The 22701-nt window shown below is 43.6% G+C and overlaps 1 protein-coding gene across 1 annotated transcript in view; it reads right to left on the bottom strand.

Moving 5' to 3' along the window:
• abi1a (abl-interactor 1a) overlaps positions 1–22701 on the bottom strand; it is a 38911-nt gene that overhangs the window by 2731 nt on the left and 13479 nt on the right. Inside the window, exons 3-8 of the mRNA XM_031850305.1 lie at positions 13309–13485; positions 10757–10771; positions 10065–10168; positions 9399–9548; positions 6126–6226; positions 2330–2596 (exon numbers count right to left, since the gene is read on the bottom strand). Of these exons, the coding sequence (XP_031706165.1) occupies positions 2330–2596; positions 6126–6226; positions 9399–9548; positions 10065–10168; positions 10757–10771; positions 13309–13485 (814 nt within the window). The remainder of the gene's footprint in view (positions 1–2329; positions 2597–6125; positions 6227–9398; positions 9549–10064; positions 10169–10756; positions 10772–13308; positions 13486–22701) is intronic.

The raw sequence follows: 22701 nt of genomic DNA, 5'->3' as shown, positions 1-22701 counted from the left end.
AGAGAGAGAGAGAGAGAGAGAGAGAGAGAGAGAGAGAGAGAGAGAAAGAGAGAGAGAGAGAGAGAGTGCACACAGAAAGAAGAGAGAGAGAGCCCATCAGTGACAAGAAGACAGTGTAAAGTACCTCAATCCCAAGCAAACAGTACTGACAGACGCAAGAACTGTGAGCGTGAACACGTCTAACAGAGACAGAGTGATGTGCAACAGAAACAGAGTGAGAGCGTCGTCTAATTAATTAACCTGTTGACTCAAAGATATTTAATAAAGTCCAAATTAGATTTTTAAAGAATTTTATATAAAAAGAAAGACCAATTATTGAATCAACAGATGAATTAAATGAACGGTCTGTAGCTGCAGCGTCTCCACAGATCAAACACGAATGCTGAGAAGCCGAGTGGCGTCTGCGATGAGATTTCACATTCACATGGTATCTGGGGATCACTGAGGCCTGAGGATAAACTGAGGATTACGTTTGATTTCTGTCCATCAGACAGCTCCCACAGTGAGAGCTGCTGGTGGCCAGAGGGAGGCGCTGTTTGCACTGGAGGTCCTTCAACCTCAACCCAAATCCCAGGCAAACCCGCTGAACTCAGATCTGTTCAGAGTGCTTTGAATCACAGCTGCACGAGTAATCGAAATTTTTTGACAAGATTACATTATGGCCTGCTGCAATTTCAAATCTCAGTGTGTGTCAAAATATCGTTTTAAATTAAATTAAGTTGTGCAGCAGACGTCCTGACCTGCACAGCATCTACAGACTTAAAAAAAAAACATTTTCTTTGGTACAGATCTCTGAAAACAGTCACACCATAATCATTTAAATAGGTTTTAACTCCTTATGACTCCTTCTATGATTGCAAGAGTATTAGATATTGTTCAGCCCTACTTTAAATTCTTAGTTTATATTTAAAAACGATGAGATCAATCTAAAGTTAGTGACACAGAGACTGATCAAACCCAGGTGCTTCTGTGAATACACGAGATGAGACACGACGTCGTCCTTCACACCCGGCATGAACAGCGTGTTCATGTCTGGCACTGTGACCGTAACGCGATCGGCCACATCTGGAGTCTGGCAGGTGTTGTTGTGATCTGATCTCAGCCAGGTGTGAATGCATAACATACAGTGTGACCACATTCTTAAGAGGGGAAAAAAATATATCCTCCCGGCAGAGAAAGATCACTCAACTGCACTTCTTGCTGGTTTCTAAAGCGTTAAGTAACGGCAGAAGCTAAGAAGTCTTCTCTTTAAAAAAGTGACTTTAATATGAACACTCGTCCGGGCAGAATCCCTCCGATTAATAACGGTTGTAAAAGCAAAGGCCCCCGGAACAGATGTCTTAATCTATGCAATGTATCCAGATACTGATCACGTCATCACCACACCAAGTCTACGGTTTCAGACGGTCGCTGTTTCACTTTTAAAGGAATGAAAACACACATAATAAAAAGGGAGAAATTAACATTTCCAGGTTGAACTTCTGACCATGACTTAGCATGAAGGCGAATATATTGTGACTTTATATTACAAGCAGACATCGAGTCCAAAGACGAGGCGCTCTTCGTGAATATTAAAGACATCCCACAGTCAGATAAAAGGCCTTAACCCGCACCATCAGACGTAGAGAAGTACTTCACCCACAAAATGATGAGCATCTTCGCAAAAATCGGTTGAAAACACGTCGGATGACCGTTTAGTGTTTTAAATATTAAGGTTTAAGCGAAGATGCATGTGTTTGGGAAGCAGTGAACATACAAATGAGACTTGTGAGTTTGTAAATTAATGTTTTGATATAGTTTTGTTGTTGTTAAACGTGCTCTTCATTTACTTTTCCACGTTTGTCGTGTAGGCATTTATTAAAAAGTCAAGGTAACACCAGCTGATTGATATACAAATAATCATTTTGGAGGTTAAGTACTGTGAGAGCCAAAAGCACAAAAGATATTTTATGAATCTACAATCTTTAAGTCTACATTTTGAAATGTATACATGTTGTATTTTCTGCTTTTAGAATACAGTCCAGGTGTTTTGCCAGAAACAAATGGAGAAGTAAGGTTGATTATGTATTTGATAGTTTATTGTTAAGTTGTTTATTGTTAAGTTGTTTACTGCGTATATGTAGAGTGTAAAAAGTCAATAATTCTGGTCAATATTGACCTTCAGACAGCAGTGACTCACTTGCAAAGATGAATTATTGGTCGATGACTTCAAAGGTTAACTCACTTTAGTTCGTGACTGTGCATGATTTGGAAAAATGTGAGGTTTTGTGCTTCGGGGACAGTTGAGGATCTATAAAACAGGCTGGGACTGGAGACAGAAGGGCCTTACTTGAGTTCTGGCCATAGCCAGGAGTGCCTCCATTAATATGAGGCTGCTGCTGTTGCTGCTGCTGCTGCTGCTGTAGCTGTTGCTGCTGTAGCTGTTGCTGCTGCTGCAAGGAGAACTGGGAAGTGACCGACGGCGCCCGGCGGTAGGTGCCCGTGGCCGAAACCATAGAGACAGAGGAGTTGGAGGGGTTGTGCCGCGAAATCTGCCGCGAGATGGTTCCAAACTGGGACATTGGAGCGGGGCCCAGACCAGGCCCAGGGGCCACCACTAGAAACACCCACAGACAAGGAAGGAAGGAGATAGGGAGGACCAGAGAGAGAAGGGAGGGGGGGTTAGATAGAGGAGACAGAGAGGGGAAGAGGGGGGGAAAAGCACCCACATCATGAATCAACAAGGTTGTAAAAGATAATTTGAGCCTTTAAATACTGATTAGAGCCCCACACCTTATGAAAAGACAATCAACAACCAATTTGAGGAAGCAGGTGTGATGGGGAAGCAACACAGTTCGTGATTCCATTTCATTTATATTATGTAAATATTCATTTTTCTATGTATAAGAGCATCTGGAGCACAGCAATTTATTTTGGGGATGAATAAAGTTGTTAAATATTTGACGCCTGCATATAAAATCCTGCATAAATACATCAAAGAAATGTTCTGAATATTTAAAAAAAAAAAAAAAGAGTTAAGAGAAAATATCATTTAAGATAAAATGAAAATAGTCAATATGACTTGAACCTTTGTGTGCGTGATAAAAGAGTTTCACAGATGTTACACGGGGCGTAAAATGAAAAAACATGAATCTTAAGAGGTCATCTGAATAAATCCAGCACATAGAACTGTAACTGTAGTATAGATCCAGTGAGCAAAGAGAAGCTGCAACAGAACAGACAGATCCCTTCAGGTTCACACGGATAGACAGAGAAAACAACTTCTTCACACACTCGTCAAAGACGTGGTTATATTTGTGATTCATGTCTATTTGTGCTATCGCAAAGGGGCGGGGTGGACTTTATGATTGAGTCAATCATTACACCGGGTGTCCAAGAATAACCAAATAATCTATGACGACAGCAGCATTATTACAACATTAAATCAGTTTAAATATTTGAAGATGCAGAGTGTGAATGTGTGTGTGAGAAAATAAGAGGAAGAGATTTATTTTGGAGTATTTCCTGTTCACATTTCTAGATAATGTGGTGTCTCTCAGGAGAGAGCACGCTCTCAGATAGGAGAGGGTGGAACCGGAGGAGCAAACAAACTTCTCCACATACCGTCACCGGCAGAAGTAATTATAGTTGAACGTGTGCATTGATGTTCCGAGGGTGAAAAGAGCACGCACACACACCCACACCTTTAGTTGAGTTAGTAGGTCTATTAATCTAGAATTAAGGGGAAATAGCCAAACATGCAAGCTAGTGTAATGTTGTTGGCTTGTAGTTTGTTGTGCATTTATAGAAAAAAAAAAAATGCAATTTAAAATCTTATTTTACTTCTAAATCTAAACAGGTCACATGTTAGCAAGCTAACGTTAGCTCTGGCAGCTGGTTCAGTAAGCTACGCAACATCTGGCAGTTACTGGGTGTAAATATTATAAAATATAAAGATGGATCTCCATGTAGGAGCTCATTAGTGTGGTGCAACCCGTTTTAAATAAGTGATGCATACAGTTATTCACTTAGTAAACACTTGAGCGATCACTCTAGGCTAAGTTTGGATTCATCAACAGCTGGTGCAACCGGCTCCAGATCGGCTTTCTTCAGTCCCAGAAATGATTTAAGAGAGAATAAAAGACATTTTGCCTGATGCGGCTTTAACCACCATCACTTTTTGACATACCTGTGCAGAAAGAAGTCTCAAAGGCCTTCAGGTAAATTACCTTTCTATCTTTCACTGGAAACACTTCCCACATTCTGTCAGTGCCTCAGTTTAGAGGGCTTCAATATATGTTGTTAAATCATCATCTGGTCTGTCAGCGTGGATGACCCGTCTAGATATGCAGCAGATTGAGGTCAAATTTGTAGAGATTCTGAAGGCCGTAGGTGATATGAGACTTCTTCATTAGCCAATTAAAGCAGATAAGTGAAGAGCAAGGAAGCACCACCACCACTGAGGATCACATAGTATGCAACCGGTCTCCAAAAAGAAGCACATAGTCTGTTCACACTGCAAGCAAGACTCTCAGCAAGTCAGTTCCTACAGAGCTGAACTACCAGCGGAAGCTGGTAGTTCAGCTCGTGTTTATCAACTGAAAAGCCAATCACATTTACATCCTTCCTCATCCCCGAAATATTTATATTTCATTCAAACATTATATGTTTTAAAGCTTTAAATTCAGACACTGTGGAAATAAAAAAAGCTTGTAGAACAGTTGCATCCATTACTCAAGTTTATAGGTAAGCATTACGTTTTTAATCCTTATTTTCATGAACTAACTAGTGGTCTTTAGCAAGCTTTGTTTACTCATAAACCAGAAATAATCTTCCTCTTGCTTGCAGTGTGTACAAACAGTCAGACACCCATCAACACCCTTATTTGTGCATCTCCACCAGAAGAAGATCCCAGGACACGTGATGATTATCCCACCGTCCGGGCAGAAGAGGCCACAGGAGCGGCCTCGGGGGTCGAGGTGTCTCACCTATAGCTGGTGGAGGAGGTGGTGGTGGCGGGGGGCCGAGCCCGGCCATAGGAGGAGGTGGGGGTGGGGGAGGCGGAGGGGCTCCCGGGGGAGCAGACATGGGCGGGACTGAAAGGACATTAGTCACCGTTTAAAGCAGAGGTCCGGACAGAGTCGGTCCTCGGCAGCTCTCCTGCACCTCAACTCCGTTACACAACATCACTTCTACTTCATTAGGGAACCCCTTGGGAGGCCTTTTCAACTTGGAGACAATGTCAGAGCCGTGCTTAGTTCCGTGCTGCCGGCCTGATCCCCGGCGCCGAGGTACAAAAAGCTGCTCCATAAACCGAAAATAGTTCTTGTTCAGCTCAAAACTAGTTAAAACGCAGTGGTGTCTGAGGCGTGTGCGTGGTGTAACGCAGCGCTGTGTGGGCCTGACTGTTCCACTGTAGAGCAGCAGGCCCAAAGCGACGTGGCCTATTTACACAGTAGAATAGAGAATCAGCTGTGCTTAGAACACAATGGGCACGCTTAATCCCTGTCTGGTAAACATGGGCTTTGTGTGTAGCGTGGCCTGACTATCTGCACATGCAAGTTACATTTACACCGTGTCAAGCAACGCCCATTATTGGAACATTCATGTGTATTATATTTAAATTTAGTTGCATTAAATTAGATTTTTAGCACATATTTTGAAATTTTAAATTGCAAAGATACAGATATGCACTGTAGTAGTATGAAGTGTTATGTAACAGCTACTCTGTCTACCGCATCAAAGGAAACCCTCACAGGTAGGAGCACTGTGCAAACAGCGCAGCCCGCTTTCTCATCATTTCCTGTCAATGTTTAAAGAGCGTTATCTCATTTCACACCGGGCGAACACACCAGACTTCCAAGTGCAAAAAACAGATTTTGTTTTTGGATTATAAATAAATATAAATATTTGTTCTTTTTATATACTCAAGCCACTTTTTGGAGCATGGGAAAGAGTAGCACAGCTCTTCGGTGGGTTAGCGGCGCTGTAAATCAGGGTGGGGCAGGATCTATTACAGGTTTAAAATAAAGAAAATGCCTGAAGCTGGTCAACTGCATTCCTGCCCTCATCCAATATCAGCAAGGAGAAAGGCTGACTGGCCTGTGGTTACCATCACTGCATGATGTGCAGCTAGCAAAGCTCACCTGGTCCAGAGTTGGGGATGGAGGGCGTAGGCACAGCGATGGGAATGCCAATGCTGCTGCCGCCGCTGTTCTCTCTGCTGCTGCTACCCCCGCTGCTTCCACTGAGGGAGGAGAGAGACAGAAGAGAGAGAGACCAAACAGAGAGAGAGAGAGAGGACGTTGTTTTATTCAGGGCGACCTGCTCACACTTCAAGGCAGGTAACACTGCAGATATATGGACTCTGCTGCATCTGTGCTCATGTTTAATGTAGAATTATCAGACTGTAATACATTTCATTATCATGATACGAGAGATTTCATATACAAATGTTTTCTGGTCTAAAAAGCTGCATTACAGTAGAGACAGTCGTAGTTAAGTGGCATGATGAACAGTCAACTTGGCCATTATATCCACAAAAGTATTAACTGTTTACAAATAAACGTTCCTCCCCCCTGTGAGGATATATGACATGAGAATGTAACATGTATGTCAGCTGTGCAGCGGCCTGTATAAGCGCTGTTCACCCTGTGTTTGACCCCGGGGCTCGTGGATCAATGCCCCGGCTGACTAAATCTCCCCCCCTCTCGCTCTCGCTCCCTCAGCCTGTCCTTGATCCTCATCTCAGCCCCACCTCACCCTTTTCCTGCTCTTTTATCCCCTTTTCTCCCCCCCAACCCACCGGTCCTTCTCCCTACCTCTCACCCCTAACCATCCATCAGCCTCTTTCCCCTCAACCCCCCCCGTCTCCTCCGATTCCTTCCATCCCTCTGGAACCCGCTCCCAACCTCACCTCCCCCCACATCTCTTGATCTCCTTCCCCCCCTCCATCATCCCCGTCTCCCCCTCTCCTCTTCTCTGATCCATGTCAGTGGAGCCCCGGGGCTCTCTGGGCACAAACAGCAGGGGTTGCCCCCTGAAGGATGTTGGTGGCGGTGGGAGCTAAGTGTCTCTGGGCATAAAGGCTAAACAATGTCACGTCGTACTCTCCCCTCCCCCCTCTTCCCTCCTCTGCATGTTTTGGATTCATCCTTTCTAATCCCTCTATAACTTTGCAGCTCCTTCGCTAACCCATTTATCTCCTCCCCGGCTTTTGCTTTGTTTCAAAGCACTCGCTGTCAAATAAAAGCATTCGGCTCCGTCTTCTCCACCTTCCTGCCCGCATTGCCTGGCTCATTCAGCCTCCACTCAAAACAGTGAGCTGTTTATAAATCGTCCGTCTGTAACGCGCAGCGAGGCTTTTCCAAAGTTCCAGCTCACAAAAAACAAATCCCTGAAGCCAATGGAGAGAGAAAATAAACACTTTTCTCCGTGTAAGAAACAAAAACAAAACGTAGAGAGTTTGTGCTAAGCCATCGTGACACGATGACTAGACATGGGTGGGAAAAACAGAGCCATATACTGATAATATATCGACATCATGATATGAGGCCAGCCATCATCTAAGATCTTGGATATTGTAATATGACACAAGTGTCTTTTTCTGGTTTTAAAGGCTGCATTACAGTTAACTGATGTTATTTTCTGAACCAGATGGTTCTAGCTGTATTATTATTTGCCTACATCCACATTGCAGCTGATTATTTATTCAAAATATCATGTTTTTTGTTTAAAATTAACAAACAGTGAAGTGGACGAGTTGATAGTAGTTGAGGGAGAACAGCTGGCACAATAAAAAAAGCTAGTTTAAAGACTTTATTGTATTTTGATGTATGATTCTTCCACATTCAGCATCCTAAATGCATCCTGTTTAGTTTGGATAGTCGAAGCAGGAATCCTGTGATCTTTCCCCACAGGAAGATGGAAGATAATAACAGCAGATATTGGATTCAGGCCTCAGTCGAGCACGGCAGAGACTGATGAGCTGAATAAGCACAGTCGACTCTAAGCCTGCGTAATCAAATAGTGATGCCACAGCAATATTAGCTGGAGCAGGGCATTGGTCAGTTAAAGGGACTTCAGAGCGGCTGTAAACCACAGACCGGTAAGTCCTGGACTTTGGTTTTAATTGATAAAGCAGAAGAAGTAGTTCTGCATGAACGAGCCGCTTTGTGCAAACATACGCGAGCGAGAGAGAGAAGTTGGTTTCCATAGAAGGGAAAATAAAATATTTATGTAATATTTATGAGCATCACAGTTAGCATCACATGCTTTTTAGCTAATGAGGCGACTTCTCTCGCTCGTAACTCAGATTTGATGAAAGAGTTCTGGGTAACAATCCTTGAGAGCTGTGTTCCAGGGTTTCCATGTTGCAGGTTTTTTTTTTTTCAGCACTTCATAATCAGAGGCTTTTACAGATATTAATATCAAAGTGATTCAGGCTGCAGTAACAAACCCCCTGACAAACACTAAATGCTGGATTTAGTGTGGAGGAGAGGAGGAAGAGGTGAGAAAATGATCAAAACAGCTGAACTAAGAGAGGAGATTAGAACTGTACGACACAGAGGGGAACATGGTTTGATGATGCTTTTCTCACATTACTGAAACACCGAGTACACATTCATCTGCAGGTTTGAGAGACTTTTACCCATAAAGTCTGTTGTATAACTTTAGATCTATAACTTCATCAGCAGGGGGCAACAATGTCTGACTGCTTTCACTTTTAGTGTTACGAAGCCAAAACTGACTCCACATTATAACATCTTTAACTGTAAGCTGTTGCTTCTTAAAGTTGTTTATATGCGACATTTTCTGTACACATCACGTCCTTATTGGTGTATTGTGCTTCTGCTACTACTTTGGTTTGTATACTGTAAAGTACTTCTGTTACTGTGTATTCATAGTACTTTGCAGTTCTTTCTACATTGTAATCCGCTTCTTCTGTCTACTCTGTACTTGCTGCTCCTATTGCAGGTTATTTCATTTATTGACTTTTATGTCATATAATTGAACTTGACTTGACTTTAAGTAGCGCGCATGTGTGTGTGTGTTGATCTGCTGCTGTAGCTAATCTATATACGCATGTCCACATTTTCCTGCAAAGTACGTCCCAGTGAGTCGAGCAAGTAATTATTTTCCATTGTCGACTAATTTATTATCTATTTTTCTAATTAACGGGAGAATCGTTTGGTCTGTAAAATGTTTAAAAATAGAAGTTAATTACGTTAAAGCTCCCAAAGCTCAGCATGGCACCTTGTTGTTTGTTTGTCTCACATAACAAAGATATTTAATAGTGACACATAAATCAATTATCAAGAGTCTATTATTGACCTGCAGAGCTGCTCTGATGTGTGAGTGAGTGAGTGAGTGAGTGAGTGAGTGAGTGAGTGAGAGAGAGAGAGACTCTTCTCATCTACCTGTGTGTGCGTTGCCTCTGGTTGAGCGACGCCGTGCGTCCGGGGCTCTGCTGGCCGTGCTGGGCGCCAAGTCGGGCGGGGCTGGTCATGTAGTCGTTGGGCACCGTGGGCGGCTTCACCGGCTCCAGGGTCTTGTAGGACGTGTTGCGTCTGTGCAGCGGCCGGAGAGGCAAGTCAATTTTAAATCATGGACAGGAACGATCAGCGCAAATCCTACGATCAAAACAGCGAGGCCGCGTTCACTAGAGCGTTTTAAATCCCATCAGTTTACTCAGCTGGAGGCTCCAGGCTGCATCACCGTTTACCGTTGGAATTAATATCTGATTAATGTCGCCGACTGCTGCTGCGCGTCAGACGACACTAACAGATAAAAAGTTCCCAGACTTTTCTTTTGCCTGGATTCAGTTTAGTCATTTCAAATGTGAAATAACATCCTGGGGCCTCCTGTTAGCTCAGTGGGTTGTGTTTGTTCACTGTGTTACTCTTCACTAAACATTTATTCATTAAAAAAAGAAATAGCAAAAAATAATCTAAAATATGAATAAATGTGACATTTACTTTCACTGCATGTTCTTGTATCGCCCCCATGAGAGCGCTGCTTTTTTTCTTTTCATTCAATGTTTCATAATTAGAGGATTAGTTTTCTTTTCAAACAGAAATCTTTACCCGAGCGTGCCGCGCCCTGACATGGGAGGGCTCGGCGGCTTCTGCGTCGGCGGATTTGTCCTCGATAGTGTTCCTCCTCTGACTGACTGATTGTTTCCATGTTGCTGTGGTTAGAAGAAGAAGAAGAAGAAGAAACACTTTCAACAAACAAATTACTTCATACACGTCAAATGTTATAGGCTGCCCAGATGACGACATAGGTTTATTTCTGTTGGTAATATTTGAACAGTTATGCAACGCCTCCCCAGCTCATGTTCATCTTGCCGATTGCAGGTTACAAACCTCTGGGTTGTTCCAACAAGGCTTCTTGCAAAACAAGCACGTAACCACCGAAAAACACAGATAACATAAAAGCTTTGAACATCTGGATTTACAGTATTGCGAATTCCGCATAACTTGAGTAAAAACTAAGGATATAGAGCGCATGCTTTGTCTGGGGAGCCTATAAGGATGGACTACAGAACATTTATGGACAACTACACGTGTAGAGTAAGGGACAACATACACAGTTGGTAAATTGACGAGGAGGGTGTACTTATACTAAGAGGACTACAGCGCAAGTCTGTTAATGGGAATAACGTGGGAAAGGACAATAATAATGACACGCACAGGGGTTTGCATTTAAAGGGAGTTGGACGAATCTATCAATAATACATCATGGTAAAATGGGTCATGTGACAAACCAGACTTACCTTGGCTTTTAGCCACTTATGAAGGCGAAGCAAGAAAAAAAAAGAGAGAGAGGGGGAGAGACAGAAAGAAGGCATGTCAAAATGGCCATAAACGGATCAGAAGTACAAGCGAGCAGGAGGGAAATGATTCCTCGTTGTATTTACACTGAGTAAACATTCAGTAAGACCCGGGCAGGTCAGCGGTTACGAGTCATTCTAGCAGAGGAAAACACTGTGGCTGCAGACTGACAGCACCACACCCAGTGCCACGGTCGGACTGGAAGGAAGTCACAGGAGGAGACGACACGGATAATGTGAACGAGGCAAACAAGTTTTATATCATCATGGTGCACGAGATCGAAGAATTTATCTTTGTGCATCAAAAAGATGTCGCATAAAAATGTTTTTTTAAGTCCACTGAGCATGTATTTGATTATTTTTTTGGGGGGTTTGGAGATGATTGCATTACTGGCAGCAATAAAAAAAACACCTTTGTACTTGTGTGGGCTGATGTCAAAGGGAATACAGAGCCAACAGAGGCAGTGAGAAGGGATTGACAACTGCAGAGTCAAGTAGCTCATCTATAATGCAGCTTCCCCAGTGGCCTTTGCAGAAAGCATTGTAGCTTCTCACAAGTCCACGAGAGAAGATGAAACCCAAAAGCAAATTCACACCGAAGGTCAGCATGATCAAATTATTATAAAAACACCTTCAGTGCAGCTGTGAATGGTACATTTCACATTCAAATTTCACTCACCCCGGGTTATCAGCGCTAGACGGGATTCACTTTACAATCATGCAAAGGCCCACGACTGCCTTCCCTTATCTTCCTGGCTAATGCCGTATCTCTGTTTTATCTGCACAACCCAGACCGGCAGTGTGGGAAACGCTTTTGGGTAACGTCCCGAGTTAAATAATGGGACAGACAGGTTCAGATTAAGGTCATTATCAAGTCCTAAAAACCGGAGCAGTGCAGCCTGTCAGGGCTGGGTGAGTCTGTCCACCATCAGTATGAAAGACTTCCTGAGTTTATTATGGTAGTCGCCAAGGAGACATCCCGAAAAATAACGTCCAAAGAAGATGACACACATGTCGGGGCAAACTGTTCCAGCTGGTATTGATATGATGCTCAGAGAAGAATCAGTTTATCTACGTGCGAGGCCGTAAAAACCAGTTCAGGCCGATGCAAACACTCCGGGCACATGTGGCGGGTTTCACAGTTAACCGACGGCAATAGACATGATTTACACTCCTATTAAAGTATTGATTGTGGTCAGTAAGTAAACCGTGGCTATAGATATTCTGTACAAGCCGGGCATCTGACAGCGGCCATCACCGGATACTATATGAATAAATATGGAGCATTGATGTCGAGTATTGATTGGCTCTTTGGGCTGCGACATGCATAGATGGGAGGAGGTGAGTGATGCAGGAGCGCGTGTGTGTGTGTGTGCGTGTGTGTGTGTGTGTGTTCCCCATCACATTCACCACGTAAATGCTGCATTCATAAAGACATTTTAAGGAGAATATAAACTGAGATTAGGCCCAGAGTAATATGTAATGTTCCTAAAATAGATGCATCGAACACTCTCAAAGCAGCCATGAATCACGGTGGTTTCGGTAATTTGAGACTTTTGTTAAATGACGTCGTGCTCTCCTAATTTGGAGAGAGGAAAGTCAGACGAGTGGATGATTCACACGGGCCTCACTGTGGTTTAGGGTTAGATAGAGCCGGGTGGCAATTAGTTTAGCTTAGCATAAAGACAATGGCTTTCATCCTGCTTTATCAAGGCCTGTAACACTACGGGACGGTGGTGGCAGTGCCTCTAATCCAATCCGTCTGAAAGCTGCAATTAATTGGCTGATTGATGGGTCAGAGGACACTCACAGGGGTGGGGGAGATCGCAAAAAATGCCTCCGGCCGTCAGGAAATGATGTCATTACCGCCACTGTCAGGAGGACCCAGTGACCCTTATAGTGCCCCCCCCCCAGTGATGGCAGAGATGGAGTGAACATGTCACACTTGGATCATGGGAGTTCATCACATGAAAACCAGCTCCTCTCCCGCCTTTCAGATCGTAGCGATGTGACAATAAACTACAAATCTAATTGTAACAACATCATTCCAGAGAAACTGGACAACGAGATTACGAGGGCGGTCCGAGGCCTAAGTGTCTTTAAAAAACGTCTCACAACGCACTGAGAATAGAGCTGTTTTTCCTGAACGCGATATGATGTAATCGCTTTTTTAGTTCATCTCCACCCCCAACCCGTTCCCACCAACCCACACTGAAGCATATTCCTGTAGGGTCAGATGGGGTGCTTTTCTGAAGATGAAAGAGAACGCACAAGAGAGAGAGAGTGTGAGCCAGAAAAACGAGTCAAAGTGGGAGAGAGAGAGACAAGAGAGGGAGGGAGATAGGAATACCTCTGGCAAGAAAGAGAGGAGGGGGAGGGGAAGATAACTTGATATCGTGGAAGAACAGAAGCAGAGAAACTAATTGAGGGTTGAGAAAGCTGATCAGGGGAGCAGATCTAAAGGAGGGAAAAATCCCCCAAAAATCAGGACTCACCTTAACGCCGTGGCCGACGTCGTCCAGTACGTTGTAGTCAACGGGCTTCCTGATGTACCTGACAGGCCGCTCCATGTTAGCCGGCGCTATGATCTTATGGGTCCTCGCGGTGTTCTTGTTGGTGGTCAGGATCCCGATCTCCCGCCGGGCCACCTTCTCTTTGTGGATGTCCACCGTCTGTAAAAGACAAGGAGACAGGAGAGAGAGGGTGTGATCGATGGCAGAGAGACGTACGGACCCCTGGGATTCAATGAACTCGTCATACAGCAGCTTAAGGTTTAATTACATCACGAGGCTGCGCTTTTCATCACCAAGCTTGTAATCTTTTTACGACAGCCAGTGCACACTAATAAAATCGATTGCGGTGGAGACCGGGGCCTGAACGGAATAATGACCCAAGTGTGTCCATCTGGACGTTTGTAACAACGCTGACCCCCTGAATCTAGATTATAAAGTATAATTAATTCAGCAAATTACTAAGGTTATTAATTACACAACAAAAGATAGTGATGAATTGGAATTAAAAGTGCTGAAATGTGATTGAAGTGTGGCACCACTGCATTCATATTAAGTCGATTGTGTCTCTTCCCTTTGCAACATTCATGGGCCAAATTGTGATGCGTTATTTATGAGTGTTTTTCACCAATTGCACCAAAGTTCCATTAATTAGCTTGTCCATTTTATAAAAACTAATTACTTTTAAGATGCATTAGGAAAACCTTGCACACTGCTGGCTCCAATTAGCAGAAATAACTGAACCCAGAAATAAGGCTTCCCTTCTTCATACGCTGCAAGGTGCATGTCTGCAGCCAGGGTTTAATCAGAAGGAACATTAAGGCTTGAACGAGGCAGTAGTTTCTCAATCTTAATATTGGAATTGTATGGTCCATAAAATGCCAGACATTTGTGAAACATTCCCCCCACAAACCGGGTGGACACACTCATTGTCAACCCTTTTTCCAGCGCGATGCTATGTGACGGGCGTTGAAGTAACTATATAATAAGTAAAATCAAGAGGGATGTGGATAATTACAATTTATTAACGTACAATTACTATGCTCTCAAAACCGTCTTGCTAGTATTTTCAATCACCAACTCTGGTTTGGTCGGAATAAACCCTTCAACTACCTTGTTGATCATTGTGAAACACACTTCATTGTTATTTAAATGGCTTGTTTTGTCTGACCAACAATTCCAGGACCAGAAATATTCAATTCACACTTCTATAAAACAGAGAAAATCAGTAAATCCACATAATTAAGAAGATGGAACCAAAAAATGATTCACAGTTTTGCTTAATAAATGACTAATCAACAACTAGTTTTCTGCCAGTTAAACATGAACCATCATGTTCAAACACGGCCAATCTCCTCCAGATCTGAGCACCATCGCACATTTCCATTCCCTGAGCCGGGAGGAGTCCAGGAGCAGCTGCCCTTCCTCAGAGATGAAAGGCTGCAATGTCTGCTGAGGGCAGAGCAGTAAAACGATGGTCTCTCATGGGGGGGTGGGGGACAAGCCCCAACAGAGGATTCCTTTCATGCCACAGGGATCTGGAGCTGGACTGAGCCCCCTCTCTGTTTCACTGTACGGTCAATTTCAAGTATCACTCATCCCAGAGTTGAGGGAGTCAACAACACTGGCGAACTCGTGTGTAGTCCAGTACAGTGCAGCGATCTCTGGACAATGTCAAGTCTAATTTTAAACCCGAGAGCTGACGAGCTAGTGCAAAGTGATGCTAAGCAGACATCAGTTCTTACCAGATGGCAACATCCGGTTCTGTGAAGTGAAACCAATGCAGAAGTGTCTTAAACTTGCATTCTCTCTACTGACCAGCAGGGGGCGACTCCTCCGGTTGCAGAAAGAAGTCTGATTGTATAGAAGTCTATGACAAAATGACTATTTCTCTCTTGATTTATTCCCTCAGTAAACATTGTAAACATGAGTTTATGGTCTCAATCTCTAGTTTCATGTCTTCTTCAATACAGCATGATGTTCATTTAGTAAATTATGGTCCATTTAGAGTCAAATAGACCATAAAACAAGTATGATTTAGGGCGGGGCTACATTGTGATTGACAGGTCGCTACCCTACCAGAGCCGTATACGGCGTCTCTACGTTACTCCTCAGAAGTCCAAACATGGTCACCTCCATTCAATGGTTGCAAAAAACAAGATGGCGACGGCCAAAACGCCGAACTCGAGGCTTCAAAACGTCCACAAACCAAAGGGCGACATCACGATGACTACGTCCACTTCTTGTATGCAGTCTGTGCTTCTTACAGGACACACAAGAATATAAGACACTGGATTGTTCAAATTGACAGAAAAAAATAATCAATATTTCATAACAGGAAAAGTTGCTCATACATAATTGCTCCCGCAGAGACTTCTCCATACAAAGAGGAAACAAAGCTCTGTTCCAATGCTTTGCTGTGTCTGTTTGAATTAAAGGGGGACAGCGCAGCGTCTAAAACAGTCATCTTTTCTAACCTGAGCTGGGCTGCCAGAACATGAGGCTCTTAATATAAAAAAGAACTGCGGTGACAAAGTCTTCCCAATGAGGCGAACAAACCGATGCACAAATATTCCATTTTAGCAACACTTCAAACGCCAGTGTGTTGCGCCTCCACTGCGACTGGATTCGAGCTAATAGTGTGACTCCACACACAGTTCAGAGATAACGGTCATAAATAATGATCGTCTGGAAACAACTGGGCCAAATGTAATCAGTCTTTTTGCCTTCCATTTGCAGGAGTACAGTGATGTTATGATGGACCCAGGCAGAATAAGAAGTAAAGGAGGATTAGGGAATAGCTCAGTATCAGTCTGTCTAGGTCTGGTTTTACTTCCAAAATACAGCTTTATCCTTATTTCACCTCACTGTGACTCCAACACACCGTCCTCTCCTAAGGCTCTTTCCCACTGGACAAAGAAAACTAACTTACACCCACAAACATCTGGCTTTTGTCTTTAGTGGGAACGGTTACAATCTGTATTCATTCCCACGACAGATGTCTGCAGAAGTCACGACCGACTCCAGCTCAGATCAGCAGTGAAGGAAACCGAGTGAATATACTTTTTCCAACACGATACTATGTGATGGGCGTTGAAGTGAATATATAATAAATATAATCAGCAGGGATTTGGACAATAAGAATTTATTAAAGCACAAAACGGTTACTATGCTCTTGTCAAAGCCACCAGACCCACCCCAGTCAAACAACAACAATTTGACCTCGCTAATCATCGAAACACACCTGTCATTAAAACCGTCTTTGTTAGTCTTTCCACTGTTCCAACGATCACAAACCCTGGTGTGAGAGTTTAGAAGAACCCGATTAAATAATAAAAACCACTGTAACATTTTCACTGTTTACTAACCCTGTTTTCCGGCGCGTTTGTTCTTGTTACATACCCCCCAAAGTAACACAAATGCATAATTGTCTTCTGGCAACCTATACATGCACGAGTGGCAATGGGAAAGGAGTCTATCCTCCATTTTAAAACATGCATACAAGTGCTAATTTTGGTGGGAAAAGGCCATTAGAGACCTTGTAAAGTCACGGGACGTTGTTATTATTAGATATCACTGTGAAGAAGCGGAAGAGGAAAAGTCCCACTACAAACCACCAAAAGAAACTCCTCCTAAACAAGAGAACTGGTGTTGAAATATTGCATCTAAATGGGGAAAGCATCTGTTCTTGTCGGAGCACACTCCCCTTATCAGAGAGCAGTCTCTGGACCAACATCATTGCAGCTGGTGAAAAAATGTCCTTCCTGTACGCTGAGAGAATAGCCGTGCTGTAACAGAGCGGCCTGAAGATGATCTCAGAGGGGTGAATTCAAAGACCTTAAATGGATCAGACACAAGAATGCAAAGGTCTCAGTCGAAAAGCGTCTTCTGGCTCGAAGCGTCTTCTGGCGTCTTCTGGCCTTTTCACCGACCGGTCTCGACCTCCAATAGCTCCCTTGAATGCTTCCTCTGACTTTTCAACTGGCACTGAAAGGTGTTTAATTGACTCCGTTTGCCTGTTGGAGAGAGACTGAACTCAAATACAGGTTGCTTAACTGAAAGGTTGATGATTCACATGTGTTGTTCAACCACTGTCACCCATATGTTTGAGGCCTTGTGGGTGGTTTTCCCTGAACGCTGAGCTGTTCTGGCTCTGGTGTTTGGCTTCCCCGCCGGATTTAAAGGGCCTCTTCTTTCTGTTCAATTCTTCCTCTGCATCCTTTTTACATTTTCGCCTTTTTCCCCACATTTCTTTAATTCCACCCGATTCTCCCCACACCCAGAGAGGACTCGGCCACCTATACGACTGCTGTGAGGATTTAGGTCACACATCAGAACTGCTGCCAACACCATCATCCTCGCATCCAAGCCAGACAGACAAACTATATCCAGTCCAGACCACTTTGGACTGAAGAGGTTCTTCCCATTTTTGGGATACGAGTGAGTCAGCGCAGCGGTTGTTGCCACAGGGAGAGATTCTTGTTGTGTTGTTAGCAGCAACAAGTGGCTAAATATTTGTGATTTATTTCTTGTTGCCATTTCGGTTACGGCTGCACTTGGAAAGCCTACAGCTCCAAAGCGGGACACGAGGTCGGCCATTTTTAATGTTCCAACTCCAACACCCAGGAGTCTGATGACATCACACGACGAATCACCAACACGGGCGATCTGGGATCGCTATTAAGAGACCACACAGATGATGAGAAAAGAGCTGGTGTTGTAAACTAATTCCTCGGCTTAACATCTCAAATGCATGACGTGTTCTTCTAATTGTCTTCCGATAGATTTGGTGCAGGAGGAAATGTCCTCCATCCCGTCTGACTGGAAGAAGCATTTCAGTAATAAGAATTAAGTGTAACGGAGAACAGAGTGCAGGTGATTTCTTTTAATATTTTGTATCCGCCACCTTTTTAGACTCATGGTATTCAATGAGAATTAGATTCTTCCCACAGTGGACTAACTTGAACCAGCCTCTCCTCGTCACACCGATTAACACTACAGGGTGAAGTATTTGGAGAGCAGGTCACACGAGTGCGTCCATAAATCTCTCAGTCCGGTTGCATGGTCAATCAAAGGCAGGAAAGGAATGTCGAAGTCTTATGCAAACGTAACTTGACAACTTCCCCCTCCAGACAAACACACAGCGTTCTGGAGGGTGAGGTAAGAAGAGACACATGAGAAAACATGTTGGTAGACTTTGATATGGACTTGAGCCAGCCGGTTTCACTTCAACAGATGTTGGAGAAAAGACAACAAAAAAAAAAAAGGAGCCTTTTCAGCGTTTTGGCAAACTGGCCGCCGGATGATATCCTCAATAAAATGCCAGCTATGCACAAATGCACAGACAAACAAAGAAAAGCTGCCCAGCATGTACTGTCACACACAACAACAAAAGCCTGCTAGGAGACAAACACACCCTACATACCAATGTGTCTGTGTGGCTAACCAGACCAGACCAATGTGCTAATGCTTAATGATAACAGTTTGAGTGCAGATGGCGTAAAGAAATGTGTCAGCGAGGCGTCATCTTCCTGCTCCTCTGAGACACTGAGTAGTACTCTCTCTCCAAGAACATTAAGACATTTTTTAACTGCCGCGTAATATCATAAAGCAGAGCTACACATAATTATGTAATAAGACGTGCCACAAGGTCTTATTAAAGACAGAGCTAAGACAAGCTCATCTTTACAGCTGTCCAGGATTTGGAAATCCTTGTTCTGCAGGATTACGAGGAGATAATAACCATGAAGAACACGTCTGTGAAATACATTTCAACCTCAGTTTCAGGCTCACTGTGCAAGAGGATTTATCTCAACGGTCGGGGGCCGTGAACAGGTGAAGACAGCCTGATGAGGACTATTATCTTTACAGGAAAATAAAAGTACCTTTCTCTGCAAATCCCCGCATCACGCTCGCACTATTACCCACATTCACCCCGGGGAAGCAGGTTTGAACAATTTGTGATGCTCAATGTGTTATTTTATGATGAAGTGTGCCGTTTCTGCTGCGCCCACTTTCTCTCGGCTTCTGCTGCAGTCATTTCCTAGGTTTTACTGAAGAGAGCCCATTCCCCAGAAACCACTACTCCAAGACACTTAGATTTGAACCGGTGAACTTCCGATCACATGCCTGTTTTAACAGTCTCTTGGTCGTCTGTCGTCTTCTTCTTCTTCTTCTTCCAACCGTGTCCGGCCTCATCCGTAGGAGCAGTGCAATCCAACCCTCCCACCGGCTGCACTGAGCCAAAACGTCTGTCGCAGCAGAGCGAACGCCTCCTTTGTCTGGTTCGGTTTCTCAGCGTGATTACAGCCAGCACATCTGAAGGCCGTCATCTGCGGAGTCAAACGGTTGTCCAAAGGCCCTCCGGTTTGGGCTGTTAGTGCACCACGGAGCATGACAGAGAGTCCATCCACACTCCGAGCATAAACGGGAGGGCAAACGCCCGGTGGGGAGCTCTCCGTTTCTTGTTAAAACAACCCGTGTGGTATGACGGAGCCAGAAGAAGAGGTTGTGTGAGGATTTGAAGTGTGAAACCTTGAAGGGATTGTCTCTCCCAGCAAAGGGAAACAAAAAAAGTAAAGATCCGCATATGGAAACACCTCGGCTGTCTTTTGCCAATCTAACTTTTTTGGGTTCCTCAGTGAGGGGAGAGGAGTGTTCCCTAATCAGCCTCGTTTATACAGAGCGGTTCAATAATTGCCTACAGGATCCTTAAACAGGGGGAGGGACTGCAGAACAGAGGTACGATGATTACATTTAATCGCAGCGTGTTGTTAAGTGGGAGAGACTGCACTGGTAATGAGGCTTTGCAGTGGGGAAGAGGAAGAGGGCGGCGAAGGAAGAGCAGGAGAGGAAGTGAGACGCCGAGCAGGAGGAGCTGATGAGTCACTGAACAACATCAGTCACCCGTCATTTCACATTTAACCTCTATTCATGCAGAGCGGAGGCTTGATAGCCTTGATAGTCACACAGAAACACAACCCCGCAGGAAAGTCAGGAATCGACAGATCAAATCAAAATTTTTTCCCCCCTCTTTGAGTTCTGGACTTTTTTGTTGGACTTAATTTTAGGTCTTCTGGGAAATTGTGATGAGCAGTTCTTACTTTTTTGTGACATTTATGTATAACTTGAAAGAAAACATCAAAACAAAGTTTAAAATATGATTTAAAAACTGATGTTTTGTTGAAGTCCAAGTGCATTGAGATTTTAGATGCTCTTGAAAGATTCTGACACACACACACACACACACACAAATATCCAACAGTGAAAAAAGAAAATACAGACAAACTCCACATGGAGCTCAGCATTTCACAGCCAGGTGAGTGGGAGTGACCAAAATACACAGCAAGCAGTGGGATCAGCAGGAAACACGAGAACACACACACACACACACACACACACACACACACACACATACACACACACACACACACACAAACACACACACACACACACACACACACAGGGAGAGAGACCTATAAGGCTTCATTTCCTGTTTGGATGAGTGCCATTCTTCCTCGACGGGAGGTCAAAAAGCCACCACTGCAGCACACAGACGCAACCTTAAGCCTTTGCATGAGTTCTCTCTCTTACACACACACACACACACACACACACACACACACAAAATAGCTGCAGAGCGTAACGGCATGCAACTGTGCATCCGAGGGAATGAGGACTGGAATGAAAAAAATAACCAAAACAATGAAATGCGCGCCGCGCTGAGAGCACAAATACAAACAGGCTCGTGATCAGATAGGAATATTGTGTAACTGTGTTAACAGCATCTTAGTGAGAGACACACACACAGCTGTGGGAACCAGCAGAGTACAGTAGACGTGTCAGTTGCTTCCTGCATCCAGCCTGCTGCTGCTGCTTCATCACGGTGGTCACTGGGTTCAATCAGCACACCGGCCAAGCTCCAAATGTAAGTGCAAGCCATCCACCATCACTGTACGACAACGCTGCACTGGAGGTTCAACAATTCATTTTAAACAAATCACACACACAGTAGTTTTATCACCACACTGTCAACTGCTCTTTAAGATATGGACACTCACATGTGCACTTCATTAATTAACAGAGTGGTTAGTTTGTGGTATAAAAGTGGTTTAATTTTTAAGTTGGATAAATGCATCTTTTAAAATAAAAAGGAAAAAATCCCTCTAAATTTCTTGCATTTGATGCTTGCACTAAAATAGATGTTTGCATTTAGTTTCTATTGTATTTTACTGATGCTGGGTATTAGTTATGATAGTTTGTTGTCTTTCAATGGAATCATATCGCGATGATACATGATTGAATTGTCTAAATTAATCAGAAAAGGCAAAATATTTCAAATTTCTCAGAAATTCGGACAATTTTGAACTTAAGTTCTTAATTAAATGAGAAAATACTTCGTACTTTTCATTTGTTAAGTATTTAACGCACAGACAGATGTGGTTAGACTATTTATGTATTCATTAAATCCCCAGAAAACATGCTATATCGTGATATATATCGTTACGAAGATATGAAATGACTTATATTGTGCTTAAAGGTTTTGGCCATATCACCAGCACCAGCTAAAGTCTCAGTTCCCCTCAGCTGCTGCCTGAGCGTGACTCAGTATTTCCTCCCTGACTAACATGCTGCCGTGAGACAGATACGGAAACATTGGTCATTCGTGCTATTAATGTTCCAGTGGACAAAAGATTTCACTATGAAACCAGGGGAAGGCGATGATGAAAATAGCTTCGACCGGATGCAAAAAACCATCTAAAATGCATCGCTGGCTGTTTTGAGGTCACAAGTCTTCATGCTCAATTCATCAGAAATGATTTCATGGTTGTTTTGTGGTCGTATTTACTTGTGAAGGATGGAACTGTGTTTCACGGTATTAACTGAACTTAAAATACTTGTTAGCTCTACTTTTATGCCTCTCAGGGGAATAAAAGTACCGTCAGTTTATTTTCACTTTGCTATAAATAGCTTCAGTGGATCAAACTGTGACCGCTGTGTTGTGCATCAGACTGAACTGTGAGCTGAAGTATTGTTTGTTTCCTCTTCAGCATGCACAAACAATATGAGTTTATGTTGTTGTACCTCTCCACGTTGTTCTGAACGCCCTTCACTTTAAGTGTGTCAGAGTTTCTCCAAACAAAGTTGCTTGTATTCCATTGTTATGTCTCAACACTAACACTCCCTTCACCAAACGGTGTACTTGCTTTTATGGCAACAATGGCAAGTTCAGATTATAGCTCACGTGCAGCGTCTCCATAAAACTTGAATATCAACAATCAGGACAGAGGAGCTGCAGCTTGAACATTGGCTGTTTGTGCACGACCCCCCAACACACACACACACACACACACACACACACACACACACACACACACA

This window comes from Anarrhichthys ocellatus, unplaced genomic scaffold (assembly GCF_004355925.1).
Source record: "Anarrhichthys ocellatus isolate YVR2014 unplaced genomic scaffold, GSC_Weel_1.0 scaffold10, whole genome shotgun sequence".
Classification (NCBI taxonomy): domain Eukaryota; kingdom Metazoa; phylum Chordata; class Actinopteri; order Perciformes; family Anarhichadidae; genus Anarrhichthys; species Anarrhichthys ocellatus.
The sequence above is the reverse complement of the archived record's forward strand: the minus strand, read 5'-3'. Positions and strand labels throughout refer to the sequence as shown.